General features: G+C 33.2%; 1 protein-coding gene across 1 annotated transcript in view; it reads right to left on the bottom strand.

Moving 5' to 3' along the window:
* Positions 1 to 2,007: 2,007 nt before the first annotated feature.
* The window catches only part of Amun (protein amun), a 17,361-nt gene continuing 1,054 nt past the window's right edge, over positions 2,008 to 18,314 (bottom strand). The window contains exons 1-4 of the mRNA XM_085659558.1: positions 17,634 to 18,314; positions 6,837 to 6,933; positions 6,363 to 6,678; positions 2,008 to 6,180 (exon numbers count right to left, since the gene is read on the bottom strand). The exon at positions 17,634 to 18,314 is cut by the window's right edge and continues 1,054 nt beyond it. Coding sequence (XP_085515684.1) covers positions 5,729 to 6,180; positions 6,363 to 6,678; positions 6,837 to 6,933; positions 17,634 to 17,782 — 1,014 coding nt within the window. The 5' untranslated portion in view covers positions 17,783 to 18,314 and the 3' untranslated portion in view covers positions 2,008 to 5,728. The remainder of the gene's footprint in view (positions 6,181 to 6,362; positions 6,679 to 6,836; positions 6,934 to 17,633) is intronic.

Below are 18,314 nucleotides of genomic sequence, written 5' to 3'. Positions count from 1 at the left end.
TTCAACTCTTACACGCGTAAGAGAAAGTGAAGTGATGAAAAAAAAGAACAACACAATATTTATCCGTTACGTTTATAAGATAATAAAAACTATTTTTTTTCATCGTTTATAATAATAATAATAATAATAATAATAATAATAATAATAATAATAATAATAATAATAATAATAATAATAATAATAATTAATAATTAATAATAATTAATAATTAATAATAATGCATTAATTAATTAATTAATAATTAATAAAGTAATAATAATTTTTTTCTTTATATCATTATATCATCGTCGATAGAGACGTGTCTATGTGTATGTAATGCAATGCAATGCAATACAATACAATGCAATATTTAATGTAATGTAATATAATGTAATGTAATGTAATGTAATGTAATGTAATGTAATGTAATGTAATGTAATGTAACGTAATGTAATGTACTTTATGTATGTAATTTATCGTATAATTGTATGTGTGTGATACGTCGTGCATATCCCGTGCACGTTTTTCTTATTAATCATAATCTTCCTCTTCTTTTATATTTGTTTGTAGCCATTATAATTTTATCGATCATTCCTATAATCATTCTTCGCAATCTTCGATTAATTACTAATATTTTCTAATAAAAGTTTTTCCCTTTGATCATATCTCCTTTTTTTTGTTATACGTTGACAAAATTGTTCATTTTCTTTTTCTTTTTATTTCTTCACACTTATATACTTTCTGTCCCTCCCTTCCCCCTCCCCCCTCTCTCACTCTTTCTCTCTTAACAATGAAATGATCGATACGGAATAAATTAGGCGCTAAATAAATATGGTGATTATTAATTACGAATAGTCTCGGCTCGTTTCGACGTTTCGATGCCGATGACATACATATTCTCTCTTTCTTTCTCGACACTACGCAACCTCGTCGCCATTTTGTTTTTTCCTCTCTTTCGCCCCGCCGTCGCTCATTAATCAATCGTCGAATAAACATTCATGTGTGGCCCCTTTTTTCACTAAGAAAAAGAGTTATTATTCGTGATGCATTGTGATGTTTTTCTAAACTTGATTATTATTAATATTATTATTATTATTATCATTATCAACATCATTATTGATCATCATCATTGATCATCATCATCATCATCATCATCATCATCATCATCATCATCATCATCATCATCATCATCATCATCATTATCATCAGGCTAAGTTCGATCCATGACAGTTCTCCGTTTTCAGCTTGAGCTTCTTAAGTGTGACAACGTGCGCAATTTTTTTTCTCGTACGATTCAATACGAGTTTTTACCTCTAAGCGGCTTGACTACCAAGAGTTACATATATATATAACATATTATATACTATATATAAGTTATATATATATTCTCGATATAGTATACTTTACCCTTACGTTTCCTCTCTCTCTCTCTCTCTCTCTCTTTCTCTCTCTCTCTCTCTCTCTCTCTCTCTCTCTCTCTCTCTCTCTCTCTTCCTCTCTCTCGCTCTCTCTCTCTCTCATACATCATTCAATCTACCTATTTCTCTCTCTCTCTCTCTCTCTCTCTCACTTTTATTTTTCATTTTCTCCAAACTTTCCGATCTTATTTTTCGTCTTTTAATATTTCTCTCTCTCTCTCTCTCTCTCTCTCTCTCTCTCTCTCTCTCTCTCTCTCTCTCTCTCTTTCTCTATCCTATCTCTATACATCTGTCTTCCTCACATGACATTTTAAATTGTTAATGCAAAAATACTAGACAAATTCCTGTACATAAAAACCTATCGCCGTGATGTGTTTGTGTGTGTATGCGCGAGTGTATATAGATCTCTTCATTACTACTACCATTTTGTTCTTTCTCTCTTTCTATCTTATTTTCTTTCATTTTTTTATTTATCCTTTCTTATTTTAATATGTTTTGATGGATTTGAAAAGCGTTTAAACTTGTATTTGTAATTTCTAAAGTTTTACGTACAAGGTGTATTTGGTTCTCTTTCTCTCTCTCTCTCTCTCTCTCTCTCTCTCTCTCTCTCTCTCTCTCTCTCTCTCTCTCTCTCTCTCTCTCTCTCTCTCTCACTCTCTCTCTCTCTCTCTCTCTCTCTCTCTCTCTCTCTCTCTCTCTCTCTCTCTCTCTTTCTCTGTCTCCATCATCATAATCATCATCGTAATTATCACCATCATCATAATCATTATCATTGTCATCATAATCATACATTGCCCCCGACACATGCAGCAGTTTCGTTTATGTATATAAATTATGGTAATGATTCGGTATTATTATAATTATATAATAAGTATTATTAATATTAATATTATATATTCACCTCTTGTATTCTTTCTTTTTTTTCCTTCTGTTTCTTCATATTCTTCTTCTTCTTTTTCTTTGTTTTGTTTATTTGTTTGTTTCTGTTTGTTGTTGTTGTTGTCACATTTCTTGGTCACGAATTTCATTTATTCATTCATTCTCTCACCGCACGAACACACATTTTCTTTTTCTCTCTCTTTCTCTCTCTCTCTCTCTCACTCTGTCTCTCTTTCTTCATTTATTATTTGCTATAGTAGCAGACACACATACATACACGCGCGCGCGTTGATACACTCATACAAATAACACATACATGCAAAATACTCAATCATCATCATTATCATCATCATCATCATTTCTCATTTATTATTATTTATTATTATTATTATTATTATTATTATTATTATTATTATTATTATTATTATTATTATTACTATTATTATTATTATTATTACTATTATTATTATTATAATTATTATAATTATTATTATTATTATATCATGATAATGCTGAGACAAGCCTGCAGTGGGCCTGTTATCATCAAATGACATGTCATTTCGATTGAATAACGTTTGAATCATTTCAACGTTCATTTATTTGTGTTCTTCTGTTTTTGTTGTTGTTTAAACGACACGAGTAGTCAAAGTCAAAGTGAAAAATCGAAGGAATGATAATAATTATCGACGAGGACAACCAAGCTGCGCTTTTTTTTCATTTTCTTTCTTATTATTATTATTATTATTATTATTATTATTATTATTATTATTATTATTATTATTATTATTTTCTAATATTCGCGTATGTACGTATGTATGTATGTATGTATATATGTATGTCGTGTTATCTGTGTCTTCTGTATGTTTCTCTCTGTGTTAAACGTGCTAAAATATAAGATTTTTCATTTTCGATATATAGGCAGTACTGTGGAATATAGTCATTAGTATAGTCAGGCTCCTTTTCTTTTCTTCCAATGAGAGGAGAGAACAATCTGTTCCCCCTCTTCTCTCTTCCTCTCTCTCGCTCTCACTTTTTACAGAGTCACCGACAAAAGTGAACCGATGATTACGATACTGTGATCTTAATCAGATATAAAAAACGAGAAACAAAAAAAGAATGAAGAAAAATTAAAAATAAAAAATAAAAAGAAAAAATTAATTCAATGACTTAATTATTCGACTACTACTAGTAGAATAAATGAAAAAAAAAAAAAAAATAAGAAAAAATAAAAAATAAAAAAAAATAAGAAACTTTTTTCCTTGATTTAAATCGCGCTTTTCATAATTACCGGCTATCCTTAATGACAAAGTGAAAAGAAAAGAAATAGGGAAAACTTGTAGAGATCTGTCTATTTTTTCCTATCTCTTTCTCTCTCTCTCTTTTTCTTTCTCTCTCTCTCTCTCTAGCTCTATCTCTCTATCTATACGATTTCAAAAAATCTATTATGTATCAAGGATGTACCAAAAAGTATTAAACAGAACGGGGACTTTTTTTTTTCTTATTGTTCTTGTGCTTTCTTGAGATCCCCCCCTTCTCTCCTTCCTTCTATCAACTAAACAAAAATCCATTTTTCTTCATTTTTTTATTTATTTATTTATCTATTTATCATTCCTAATGGATCGATTGGGAGAAATATGAAAAGAAAAAAAAGAAAATAAAGAAAAAAAATTTCTTTCTAATGACAATATGGACGAATTTATCGCCAGTACAATTACATCAATGACGAATAAATTCGATCCAAAAAAAAAAAAAAGAAAGAAAGAAAGGAAACTAGAAAAAAACGAACAAATAATTACTAATGTCTAAAAAAAAATATTATAATAATAATATTAATAATAATATTAATAATAATAATATTAATAATAATAATATTAATAATAATAATATTAATAATCATAATAATATTAATAATAATAATAATGATAATAATAGGCGAGGTTGCTCATGATAAAAAAAAAATGAAAATTGCTAACAATTTTCAAACTCCCTTCTTCCCGCCCTCTCTCTCTCTCTCTCTCTCTCTCTCTCTTTCTCTCTCTCTCTCTCTCTCTTTCTCCCTCCATCTGTAATATGTCATGTGCTCAAAATTTATTCATAGTAATCAATCTGATATAAATGTCAGTGACGCTTTGCTCTCGGTTTTTTATCCGTTCAAGTGCATTTATACCTTTTTATTTTTTCTTTGTTTATTTGTTTAATTCATTCTTTTTCTCCCCTTTTATTTTCTTTTGTTGTTTCCTTTAACGTCAATGTGTCTCGTGGAGAGAGAGAGAGAGAGAGAGAGAGAGAGAGAGAGAGAGAGAGAGAGTGAGAGAGAGAGTGAGAGAGAGAGAGAGGGAGGGAGAGAGAGAGAGAGAGAGAGAGAGAGAGAGAGAGAGAGAGAGGGATCAAGAGAGAGAGGCTGAGAGAAAGAAAGAGAGAGAGAGAGAGAAAGTGACAAAGACAAAGAGAGAGAGAAAGAGAAAGAGAGAGACAGAAAGAGGAAGAAAGGAAAAAAACGAGTAGGAATTGGTGAAGTAAAAAATAAAAAGAAAAACAGAAAAAAGAGTAGAGCACATGAGAGAGGGGAGGGGGAGAGTGATAAAAGAGCGCAGAGTGAATGGATGAGAGAGTGTGAGGTTGACATGTGCGCATGTATATACGTAAGTATGTAAGAGGAGAAAGAATGTGTTGAACGTTGAGTGCTTGTGGACGAACAAGGAAGAGAAAAGAAGGAGAAGAGAGGAGGAGAGGAGAGGAACAGAGGAGAGGAACAGAGGAGAGGAGAGGAGAGGAGAGGAGAGCAGAGAAGAGAAACTCTTAGTGTGATCGAGCTAGTGAGTTAGCTAGCTAACTAGCTAGCTAGCGAACGAACGAACGAACGAACGAACGAACGAGCGAGCGAATGAGTGAGTGAGTGAGTAAGTGAATGAGTGAGTAGGAGTTAAAGAGGATCATCGAAACGACGACCGTGGCGGTACATGTGTTTCTCAGTGTTTACCGTGTATGTATGTTATCTTTCTGTTCTTTTTTTTTTTATTTTTATTTTTATTTTATATGTGCCGATGGGTTTTCTTTCATGACCCTGATCTATGGCCGTGGCGATTTTTTCTTTTTTTTCCTTTTTCTTTTCTTTTCTTTCTTGTTTTTTCCCCTTTATTTATTTTTTTCTTTTTTATTTAAAAACGCCTCGCCGCAATCAGCGTTAAATTAGAACCGAGAGCACTGACGTTGTTGCTGCTGCTACTGCTGCTGCTGCTGCTGTTGTTGTTGTTGTTGTTGTTATTACTGTTGCTGTTGCTGCTGCCGCCGCTGCTACTGCTGCCGCTGCTGCTGCTGTTGGCACTGCCTTTGTTGCCACAGCTGTTGCTGCCGCTGCTGTTGCTGCCGCTGCCGCTGCTGTTGCTGCTGCTGCTGCTACTGCTCGTCGTTGTCATCATCATCATCGTAACGCGTTGATCTATGCTGGTGGGTCACTTCTTGCTCTTCTTAGTGGGCGGCTCCTGAACGTCTTGCGAGTCTTCGGTGTCCTCGCTGTCCGTTAACCGTGGCGTATTGTTACTATCATCGTTTTCATTCGTAGCGAGAGAATCGTTCGTATCCTCGCTTGGAACAGCTACGGTTATGGGAGTGGCAGGTTTATCCATAGAATCCTCAGTGAAGGACGTGGTCGTGCTGTTTTCGTCAATGGCCGCTGGGTCGATGCTGCCTGGCTCTTTGCCGTTCGCAACTACTACCACGGCACCCTCTTGATTGCTGTCGTCCGATGGTTCCGTCGCTTCGCCGTTGCTAGACGGATGCGAATTACCGTTTTCCGTGGAACCCGGTATACCGTCCAACAACTCTGGTTTTAATTCGGACGCAACGTAATGGGTCCAAAGTGCCAGCTCCACCCTGTGAGGGCTCCATGATTTACCATTTGATGCTGAAATTCACAATGATTTTCATCCTCCTTATGTATGTTATTTCTTTCCCCTCGTTTTGTTTCTTTCTTTAGTTACTTTTTTTTTTTTTTTTTTTTTTTTTTTTTTTTTTTTTAATAAATCCCACAAACGAGCATCAAGCTAAAAAGGATCAGTTTAAAAAGAGTATACTAATATTACTCACTTTGTTTGTTCAACCTCTCAACGGTGTTCTGAATGTGCTGGACAAAGTTGAGGTATTCCTTAGTGGTATAGTCTATACCCTCGATCTCAGGTATTGCCATAAGACACTCGTCCGCCATGAAGGGCGCATTTTCCGGTGATGCTGCAGCAAGTAACGCTGATGCCATCGTAGTACCGACACCTTTCAAATTCGACAAGGCGGTAATCGCCTGTTCCAAATTCGGAAGTTTTTTAAATGCCTTCTTTGTCTCCGCCATTACGGCGCGTGGCGTGTTCACTTTGATCAGGTAGGAAAGCTGTGGATAATACTTTCCGCGCTGGAGAAACATAGAAGAGAAGAGGGAAGAGGAAAACAAAAAAAAAATATTAAAAAAAAGAAAAGAAAAACGATTGATAAAGATTAGAAATTGTCGGGATTTACACTCGAATATCGAATGAAAATTCATCGGACATCATTATCGATGTTTTCACTCACTGTTTGTTTCCATTTCATCGCTTGAACCAATTCCTCGTGATTGAGATGAGCGTCCTTACCACGTGACTTGATCTTCTTCGGAAGTTCATTTTGGTACCTGAAGAACACAAGATAAAGACAAATTATCGCGGATGATCTCACGTTTATCAGAATTAAGTAATAATTATTGTGAATAACGTAGCCACGTGCGTTTCAATGCAAATACAATATATGAATAAGAATATGTACATATATGTGTGCATGTGTGTGTGTAAAAGTAGAAGGGATGTGCGTAGAAATCTGGAATACGCAGAAGATGACGCAATTGTGCGGTCGAGTAGAATGCAGAAATCGTCGATTAGGAGTAACGCCGCGTAAAGTGGTTTCCTCGTATCCGGTTGAGAATCGAGGAAATATGCGTGAAACTACGGTATGCACGTTAAAAAGACACTATGACTGCCAAGAAACTGCATACTATCTAACTCTTTTGGCCGAGTTCTAATCAAATATGTTTTCTGTTATCATTTCGGATTATCAGTTTTGTTTTTCTGCAAAATAATTTTCTTTGATTCTTTTCTTGATAATTTTTTTTTTCTTTTTTTTTTTTTTTTTCTCCAATAACTTGAAATAAAAGGAACCAACGATAGATTATTTAGATTATTTTATAAAGGAACCAACTTTTTTATTATTTAGATTGAGAAAATATTAATCATTATTTAAATCCTCGTGAAATATCAAGATTAATTGACATTCCAGTTTTAATAGAATATAGTTGGTTTTGTTATTGTTGATTTGGATTAAAAGTTTTTCCACAAAATAATAATTTTTCTTTTTTGTTTATCTAATAATTTAATAAAGGAAAGAAAGTAAATTAAATTTTGTTCCTAACAAATATTTACGAAGTTTTCTTTCTTTTTTTGGTTATTCTACACCGAGGAAACGATATTGATTATTATTTGTCCTAATAAAATATTGTCGGTCGATATTATACATCTGAGAATTATCAATATTTTATATCTAAATAAACAAAATTTAATAATTTTTCTCCGATAATATAGTATTGGATTGGCCAATAAAAAATGTCGAAATTCTTAACATTTTTTTTTCCCTAATGATATATAGTATATTTTATTTATAGGTCAATCCAATAATGTACCAATAACATTTAATATCAATTACGCTTAATTAATTTAATATTTGATAACATATATCCAAATGTACAATAAATAATTATCAAAGAAAAAAATATCAAATTTTATCGTATAAATAAGCAAACGAATTGAACAAAGAAAAGAAAAATAACACAATCATAATAATAAAATAAACGTATATGTCTTGTAAGAAAAAAAGAAATTTTGCATACGAAATAATAATAATAATTATTATTATTATTATTATTATTATTTATTATTATTATTTTCTTGTCTAAAAAATTCTTCCTATAGAATGCCGCTTATTAAAAATTTTAATATTTATTTTACGTTATGTGTAAAGACTTATAAAAAAAAGAAACTGGTATATAACAAGAAAAAAGAAAAAGAAAAAAGAAATAGAAAGCGAGCGTAAAAGAGTGGGGAGAGAGGATTGAGAAATAAGAAATCACGTCTATGACGAACAAAGAAAGTAATATACCAAGGGCTTAAAGAACATTGTGAGCGAAGTATAGTAATAGTACTAACAACAGCATCAGTAGTAGTAGTTTAGTAGTATAGTAATAGTAGTAGTAGTAATAGTAGTAGTTGTAGTAATAGTACAAGTAGTAGTAGTAATAGTAGTGTGGTGGTGGTAGTAGTAGTAGTGTAGTAGTAGTAATAGTAGTGTGGTGGTGGTAGTAGTAGTAGTGTAGTAGTAGTAATAGTAGTAGTAATAGTGTAGTAGTAGTATAGTAGTAGTAATAGTGTAGTAGTAGTGTAGTAGTAGTAATAGTAGTAGTAATAGTGTAATAGTAGTATTAGTAGTAGTGGTAGTAGTAGTGCTGGTAGCGGTAGTAGTAGTGGTAGTGGTAGTAAATGAATTTAAAAATTAATTATATTCTCTTTTTTGAGATCGTTCGAGCTAATTTTTGTTTTTGTTAAATTGTAAAACTACAAGCTTAAGTGCACAGCCGAAATAGAATAATTGATTCATAAGATCATCCTAGAAACTTTTGACCCCATTCTGTAACAATAAACAGTGGCAAAAGAAACCAATGTTCCATTACATTCTTTATATTGTATTGTTCAAAGTGAACTTTCCCAAAAAGAGAAAAAATAAATAAATAAATAAATAAATAAGTGAAGAGATACATAATAAAAAAAAAACAAAGTACAAGAAAAAATTTAAGAAAAAACAAAAAATAGAAAAATAGATATCTTTTGGAAAAAGGTACGATGAAAAGGTCCGAAAAAATTCAAAAATAATTTCTATCGTAAATCAAGGAGACTTGGAAGAAAAAAAGAAAGAAAAAAAAGAAATAGAGAAAGAAAAAAAAAAAAAAATTTCTTTCGAACCGTTTTTCCTTTCACGAACGAACGAACGAACGAACGAACGAACGAACGAACGAACGAACGAGCAAGAACGGAATGCCTTTTCAAGATAGAGCAACCGAGCCTCCATTTTGAGAGGCACGTTCATGGCTCACACAGAAGGCGAGAGAGAGACTCCCTGCAAAAACAACCTTGACACAATCGGCACAGTAACGCTTCAAAACGAGGATTATGTCCCACGCTTCTCTGTATATATAGTGATTCAACCTGATCTAACATCACCAATACTATGATATATAATGTATTTCGTCGTTTGAAAATTTGAAATGTAGGTATATTTTTAATATATTGTAATATTTATTGTATTACGATATGTGTATGTTTATATTATACTATACTATATTATATATAATATAGTATTATACAATAAATATACAATGTGCGAAAAGTTTTTCGATGAGTCCAAAATTTCCAAGTAATTTTAAAAATCAATTATTGTCAATAATTAATTATTATCATTAATATATATTAAAAAAAAAAAAAAAAATAAATAAATAAATAATAATATTTCTTATTAAACTATTATTTTATTAAATAATAATAATAAATTATTTTATTATTGCAATATCATTATATTAAACAAATATTATTATTACATGCAATAATAATAATAATAATTATTATTATTATTATTATTTTTGTTACATTTATTGTAATACGTTATATTACTATAAATTTATTAATATAACATTATATATATTTATATAATATAATATTATAATAAATGTAATATGAACAATATTTTTGAAATATTTTCAAACGAGAATACATTGAAACTAACTCTATTCTTTGAATTTAGAATTCAAGGAGAATGTAAAAAAAAGAGAGAGAGAAGTTAGGATTAGATTGGACAAATGCCGATCGTACTAATAAAACAGAAGTGTGTGGAAATCGATCAACATTGAAAGATGGCTATCCATTGATTCTTCTATTTTGTTGCGTAAGAAATATTGAAACCATGGCTAATTTCCAGTCATTGGCACTACCAACGTACATGTATATAAATATTTAGTTCGATAATCGAAATTTTATCCTTTATCTCAAAGAACGTAATTTTCTTAAGAGTGTGAATGAACAAAAAAAATTTTTTTTGTTTACTTCAATATTATTATATAATAATATTTTTGTTAATCATCAATAATCTATTAATTATTAATAAGACCAATTATTTACAATATTGATTCGTAATTATTAAAAATATATATATATTTCTAATATTTTTCTAATAATTAATATATCTATCTAATAAATTTCTAATAATTAATATATCTAATTAAGTAATAACAAGTTCTCTATTTATCTTAACTTTAAGCTCTACACTCGTTTCCTTCCACTAAAAAAAAAATTGGGGAAAAAAAAATAAAGAGAAGAAAAAGAAATTGTATCGCATAACAGCACAAATAATACTAACGCACGATGAAATACGATTGAAAATAGTTGTTGGTTAATCGCGACTGGCGTTCAGTAGAGAAATTGACGAATGGTCATTAGAAAGAGATAGATAGATAGATAGATAGATAGATAGATAGATAGAGAGAGAGAGAGAGAGAGAAACGTCGATATTCAATTACGGGCCATTTGACCCAAATATTTTGATCGGTTTAACGAACTCGTAAATCGACAAAAAAATCCGTGAACAGAATCGGTGTTGCTCGCTGGTGCTGCCATCTTGTGACACCTTTTTTTATTTCTTTTTTAAAAAGAGAAAACAAAATTAATACGACATTTTATTCTACAATATTTCATCGAATTATATTAAATCTTTTAAATCAAGTGATAAAAAGCGATTTATTAAAAAAAACATTCAATTCACTTGTAGTATAAAATTACTTTTTGTATAAATAAATAAGAACTTTTTACACGAATAAAACACAACAATAGTAATAATAATAATAATAATAATTATGATAATAATAATAATAATAGTAATAATAGTAATAATTATAATAATAATAATAATAATAAGATGAAAGCACATAAAAATTTTATAAAGCTGTGTAAAAAAAATTAGATGACGTTATAATCGTTCAAATAAAAGAACTAAACCTACACATGCTAAACAAACAAACAAACATTCGAGAACGTTGAACGAAAGAACGAACGTAATAATAAATGACAAAAGTTCGTGAAAATTAGCTGGAATAAAATAGAACAAATTCGAAAAGAAAAAAAACCATCGTCTAACCAAGGAATTTATTCATTTTCCTTTAGTCTCTGATGATTTTAAAGAAACAAGGAATCGAGCTGTTCAAAAATGGCGACGGCGACGGTGGTTCTTATCAAACAACGAAAGAGGTCTCAGAATAATTAACGAGCCTTGAGAACAATAACAATGGCTCGAGCCATTAAAAAAAAAAATTTCTCGTTCTGTTTGCTATCCTTCGATAAACAAAAAAAATATATATATAGAACCGAATGATGCAGTTAACCTCTTTTAGAACCGACATTGTTAAAATAAGAAAAAGAAATTATTGAATCTTATCATACAAAAATCAATTATGTAACATCACAATAAACATTTTATAACTTTTATAATATTGCAGCCTTACAGCATTACAGTGCTGCCAATTTCACAAAATTTCTGATTTCGTTATTGAGAGATTCTACATTGAATCCAGTTAATTCATTATTCTATCAAATTTTTTTATTTATTTTTATTCTATTTAGAATGAAAATAATATTAACCAATAAAAACAGAAACAACTAAACGTGTGTGTGTGTATGTGGTAGAAAAAATTTTTAATATCCTTAATTCATTTTCCAGTATAATCGTGGTGGTCGTCATTGCTTTTTGAGTTGACGACGACAACGCTCATTAGGATATCCGTTCGGTTCTCAGCAGCCATTTTTCTCGCGTGTAACACGTTCAAAGCCAGTATATATCTCTTCATCAATGTCGTTTGATTTATGTTGGTAGTCATGTTCGGTGCACACACATAATGTATGTGTGTATATGGCGCTATATATATATATATATACACACACACACACAACTGTAGAAACTCTTGCCGCTAGTTACTTTCAGAAACTAGCAGATGATATTATTATACTACTAGTAGCAGTAGCAGTTAGAATGACAACGACAAAACGAGAAAGGAGAAAAAAAGGTGTTATAGGATGAACCTAATAAAAGTCCCTAAATGATTTTAAAAATTAATTTCTACTCCTTTTCTCCAAACTTCTTAGACTATTTCGTTTCCAAATTCTAAATAAATACATCCTTGTCTTGTAGTTTTATATTATAAGGGGGGGGGGGGGGGGGAAGTTAAGCTTAAAAATATTCGAAATAATGTAATTTATAGTTCTAATCGTCCATAGGAAATTTTGACTAATCTAAAAAAAATTTTAATTCATCCAAGAACTTTTAATCGACTGTATATTTTCTTGGAGAAAAAAAAATTGAATACTTAGGACATACGTCGATTTTTTTTTTTTTTTTTTTTTTTTTTAAGAGAGAGAGAGAGAAAGAAAAAAAATCGATAAATCGTTATTATCGATAGGATTATAATCGTTCGTTATATATTTAAATTTTGAAAACCTGCTTTATATAGTTACATTCGTTGTATCATTGTATCACGTATTATTAATTATTATTTATGTTAGAGATAAGAAAGAAAAGGGAAAGAAGAGGGGGGAGGGGCAAAAAAAAAAGAAATATAGTATCCAGGAGGAAAGAGGTGAGATAGGATGTCGGGAATCGATTAACCTGAGAGTTCATAAATTGTCGCTTAACGTAGTAGCGCCCCCACGACATGGAGAGGACGGACGTGGTAAAACTTTTTGTTTTGTTTTTGTTTTATCGCTATATATATGTGTATGTATAACACGAGAGCGGACTCTCTCAGCTGGTGTTCGCTTTCATTGGATACTTTACACGTCAGCTGATATATATGTATAGTAGAAACCGCGTATATAGATATACGTTATATGAACGTAGTAATATCTTTTGCTTTTTTCCTTTTTCTTTTCTCTTTTTTTCTTTTTTCTTTTCCCTTTTTTCTTTTTCTTTTTTGCTTTTTTTGTTATTTCTTTTCGTTTTTTTTTTTTCTTTTTTTTATTTCTTATTATTTCTTTTTTCCCTTTTCTTTTTTTATTTATTTTGTTTTTTCTTTTGAACAGGTTGGGGGTAGGGGATTATTTCTATTTTTAATCAAGTTTAATTTTATAACAAGGTGCATCGTATACCGAACGGAAGGAAAAGCGATTCGATTATCGTCATTAACGTTATTGGCATCGTCGTCATGTTCCAAGCAAACGTTGACCGTTCGAAAGGAGGGCGAGGGGAGAGGGAAGGGAAAAAAATATATACATATATATATATAAAGGGAGAGAGAGAGAGAGAGAGAGAGGGAAAGCGTTAACGTCGAATTTAACGAAGGTTCCACAACCTGTTTTTAATTAATTAAAGCAGACGTGACGCCAATGGAATTGAACCTAGAGTTCCCGTGAAGTGAAACACATACGACAGACGACCGACGACGGCGACAACGACGACGACGACGGCGACAGCGACGACACGCGACGCGTCCTCGTCACGAATATTCGTGATGTCGAGGATGATTTCAATTTCCGTTTGGGTAGGTGGAATTTTTTCTTTTTTTTTTTTTTCTGCTTTTTTTTTTTTACTCTTTTATCAAGAAGTCGCAACCTACAAAGTGATCATATTTCATTTTTCTTTCTTTCTTTGTTATCACAAAATTGCGACGAAAAATATTCGTATATAATTTTTTCCATTCTTTTTGTTTTTTATCAGAAATTTCCATAAAAAATATTTATAAGTTTTGTTAATAGTTTCTATAAAAAAAAAAAAAAAAAAAAAAAAACCGTTCATAATTTTTGTCGTGTAATCTAATCAAGAGGTAACATTTTTTTTTATTTCTTTTATCTTACGCTTGTTTTTTTCTTTTTCGTTTTTATCAAGAAATAGCAAAACAAAAAAACCTTCAACTTTTCTTATTAAATACTATACGTGGATCTATTTATCCGTAATCGTTCGTAATTATTCGATCGTGAATTATTAAAAATGCGGATAATTCAAATGTTACTAGTAAACTCGTTACGCGAATACGATTGCTGTATAGGAAGTAAAAATACGTGCCGCTTATATTGAAGGAGACAGTCGTAATAGTAGTAATATTAGTAGGTATAAGAGCAGAAGGTTAAACGATTTCGAAAGTGGTAAGAGGGAGAAAAAAAAATAAAAATAAAAGGCACCCAAGTAAAAGAAATGTCTTTCGCTTGTGATTAAATAAAAGAAAGAGAAGAGGAAGAAAGGGGAAAAAAAATAACATTTGTATTGATTTATATGAAAAAGCAACTTAGGACAACAATGAAGAAGAAAATGCGTGTTACGAAAAAAAAAAAGGTAACGACGCCATGACAGTTTGTACAAGGCACATGGCATGTGAGTCTAATCAAAACGTCCGTCAAACCATTCGCGATAAAAACGATAGATCCCGATACAGATTTACTGAATTGATCAAAATAATTCGCAAAGGATGAAGTTGCAAAGTTTAGAAAAAAAAAAAAAAAAAAAAAAAAAATGAACAAAAAAGAATTCCATAATTTGTCAAGTTGGTATACACGAAAGATGGCGAACCGGTAGAAGAATACCGTTAATCGTTTCTCGAAAGACACAAGAGTGGGAGAAAAAAAACAAAACAAAAAAAGAAACGAAAAAAAAGGAACAATCATTTGCATGCGCCGTCAGGAGCAAACAAAACACACAAAAAAAGAAGGGAAAGGGGAAAGAAAAAAGAAAAAAAAAAGAGAAAAATAATACGTGGGAATAGACAGAAGGCTCGCATCCAAAGTGTTTCTCCTTCTACCATTACCTAACCACCCACCACCCTCCTAAACCTCACCCACCGAACACTCCACCTTTCTTGACACAAAAGAAACGAAGAAAATATAAAGAATGTGTTGGGATGGATGTTAACAAGCATAAAATATTGTACGATTTAATTTAATATATATATATATATATATTTTTTTTTTTATCAATTCTGAAAAAATCGTATATATACATATGTACATCTTGAAAGGAATAATAATCAAATTATATATAAAGGACAATTGAATTACAAATAATATACTAAAATAATAATTAGAGTATATTTAAAATAACGGATAGTTAATATAGATATAAGAAAGATAGATGTAGGACATTAAGGATTAAGAAAAGAAAAAGAAAGAAAGAAAGAAAGAAAGAAAGAAAGAAAGAAAGAAAGAAAGGGAGAGAAAGAAAAAAAGAAAGAAGAAGAAGAAACGTTCATTAATTGTGGCATACAGGCCGCTGCTGTGCTTCTGCTGCTGTTGGTAGAATAGTGATGGTGGTGGGGTAGCAATGTGTATGTAGTAGTAATGTGTAGTAGTGTAGTGTGATAGTGGTGGTGGTATGGTGTAGTAGTGTGTAGTGTGGTGGTGGTAGTGTGTAGTAGCAACGGGTATAGGGGGAAGGAGCCGAGGTAGAGCGCGTTCGCGCGACGCCGTGAAAGCGACGGGTCGGGTCTCTTTTGCGAACGCCGTGTTGCCAGTTCTCTCTCTCTCTCTCTCTCTCTCTCTCTCTCTCTCTCTCTCTCTCTCTCTCTCTCTCTCTCTCTCTCTCTCTCTCCATCACTCTTTCTCTTTTCGGAGACGATCCGTACAAAAATTCACAATAAAATATACGGATTCGTTCTAACCTATTGTCAAGTTGTTTTTCTAAATTTTCTCCATTATTTCCTTTTATTTTTGACTCTATTTTTTTTTCTTTTTCCTATCTCTCTTTTCATCATCAATGTCTATCAAACCGCTCGCCCTTTCCACCGCTCACGGAACATCCACGAACAACAACACGATATATATATATATATATATATATATATATATAGAGAGAGAGAGAGAGAGAGAGAGAGATTCGTTGAAATTTTAAATTTAAAATCGTTAATGAGATGAAATACGTGATATTATAATATTGGAATAGAAACAGCAAGCGCAACGCGTGTAAACGCCCTTATGCCAGAAACGACGGAATAACGGCAACGTCGAGAGCCGAGCGTCGATGAGTCGGCACGAAAATTCCGACGCAGGGAGAACGGGGAGTACTTCTCTGTTCGTTCGCTTGCTTGCTTGCTTGCTTGCTCGCTCGTTCGTTCGTTCGTTCGTTCGTTCGTTCGCCAACTCGTTGATTCGTTTGGCGCGCGCGTGTTTCTTCAATTTTCGAAATAACGAGAGGTCGAAACGAGTATTAAAAAAAATAAAAAAATAAAAATAAAGAAGAAAAATATATATATATGATAATAGTATTTTTTTTTTTTTTTTTTTTTTTCACATAAAAAAGCGCGGGTCTTTTATGACGATAATAAAAGCATGGATGCGAATGAGAGAACATGATGGAAGATATATATATATATCTTGTATATATATAGAGCGAGCGAGAGAGAGAGAGAGAGAAAGACATCGTCCATCGATCACGAAACGTCCGAAGAGACGAACGACGTCCGTTAGAAGAGCCACGTGACGCGCCTCTCTCCGGGTTGGTCGGGCGAAGCGCGGTCACGGCTTTCGAACCGGCCGCGTCATTCCCCTTCTCACCCCTCTTCCACTCCACTCCCTTATCTCCTACTATCCGAAATCTCTCTCTCCTCCTCTCTTTCTCTATCTTTCACCGCGTAGTCGAGTCGGACTATACTGCCGATCGTGATGATACAAAAGGTAAATATGTTATCTGGTATAAAGTAGAAGTAACAACAGTAACAGTAATAGTAATAAACAGCCGCAGAAATATTAACGACAACGCCAACGACAGATCGGCGACAGCAACAACAGAGCAGCAACAGCAACAGCAGCAACAGCAGCAGTAGGCAGACCAGCTAGCCAGCCAGGCAGGCAGGCAGACGAGGGGGATTGTGGTGGCGGACACGCACAGTTCGGTACGCGCTGGCAACTGGCGCGCCACGAGAGTTCATTGTCCCGTGCGTGCCCGCCGATGGAAGCCCCTCGACCGAAATGAGGGACCGGTGTTGGCTGTAAACTTGACGAGAGAGACCGAAGGAGGAGGAAGGAGAATGTTGATTCGGGACATAGAGTAGTAAGAGAGGAAAAAAAGAAAGAAAGAAAAAAGAAAGAAAGAGGATTAATAAGAAAAGAGAGAGGAAGGGAGGGATTGTAAAAGACAGAGAGAGAGAGAGAGAGAGAGAGAGAGAGAGAGAGAAAGAGAGAGAGATAAAGAAAGAAAGAAGGGAAGAAAGAAAGAGATAGAATAAAAGAGAGAAAAACCGTGTCATGACGGATCCTCTTTCGTACGACTTACCAGTTATCCAATTTGATCAGTTCCTCAGGTCTTTTCGTCTTACGATCTGCCTTAAGTCTAAGCGCCTGCGGATATAGTTTCAATACGTGCTCGAACTGATTTGCCGTGCCCTCCGCAAAGAAAGTTGCTGTGTCTTTCACGGAAGCCATTGTGATAACTGAGCTTCGTGGAATGGCCGTTAGGGCGCAGCGACAGCGCCTCCGAGTAGCGCACCCGTCTCCGTCGCTTCGTCTCTTTGTGAACTCTTTCTCTCTCTCTCTCTCTCTCTCTCTCTCTCTCTCTCTCGCTCTCTCTATCTTTCTCCCTCTAGCTCGTTCGTTCTCCCCTCTTTCTCTCTCCGTTCTTATCTTTGCCTCCTCTACTATCTCTCTCTCTTTCTCCTTCTCTCAAAGGGAACACGTCGGCGTTTGTCGTGCACGGTACGTCGTCCCTCTCACTTACACTCGTTCTCGTCGTACTCGATCTATCTCTCTCCTCCTGCTTGTACGTCTCCAACTCCAGCGCCGTATCTTCCGTCTTTCTCCCCCTCTCTCTTTCTCTCTCTCTCTTTCACACGTTCCTCGTCGTTGTCTCTATCTATCCGTCTCTGTCTCACTGTTTCTATATCTTTCTCTCTCTCTTTCTCTTTCTCTTTCTCTCTTTCTCACTCGCACCTCCGTGCACACCACCCCTTCTCCCGCC

Source organism: Vespa mandarinia, chromosome 9, assembly GCF_050613455.1.
Source record: "Vespa mandarinia isolate Hongniang chromosome 9, ASM5061345v1, whole genome shotgun sequence".
NCBI classification, from domain to species: domain Eukaryota; kingdom Metazoa; phylum Arthropoda; class Insecta; order Hymenoptera; family Vespidae; genus Vespa; species Vespa mandarinia.
The sequence above is the reverse complement of the archived record's forward strand: the minus strand, read 5'-3'. Positions and strand labels throughout refer to the sequence as shown.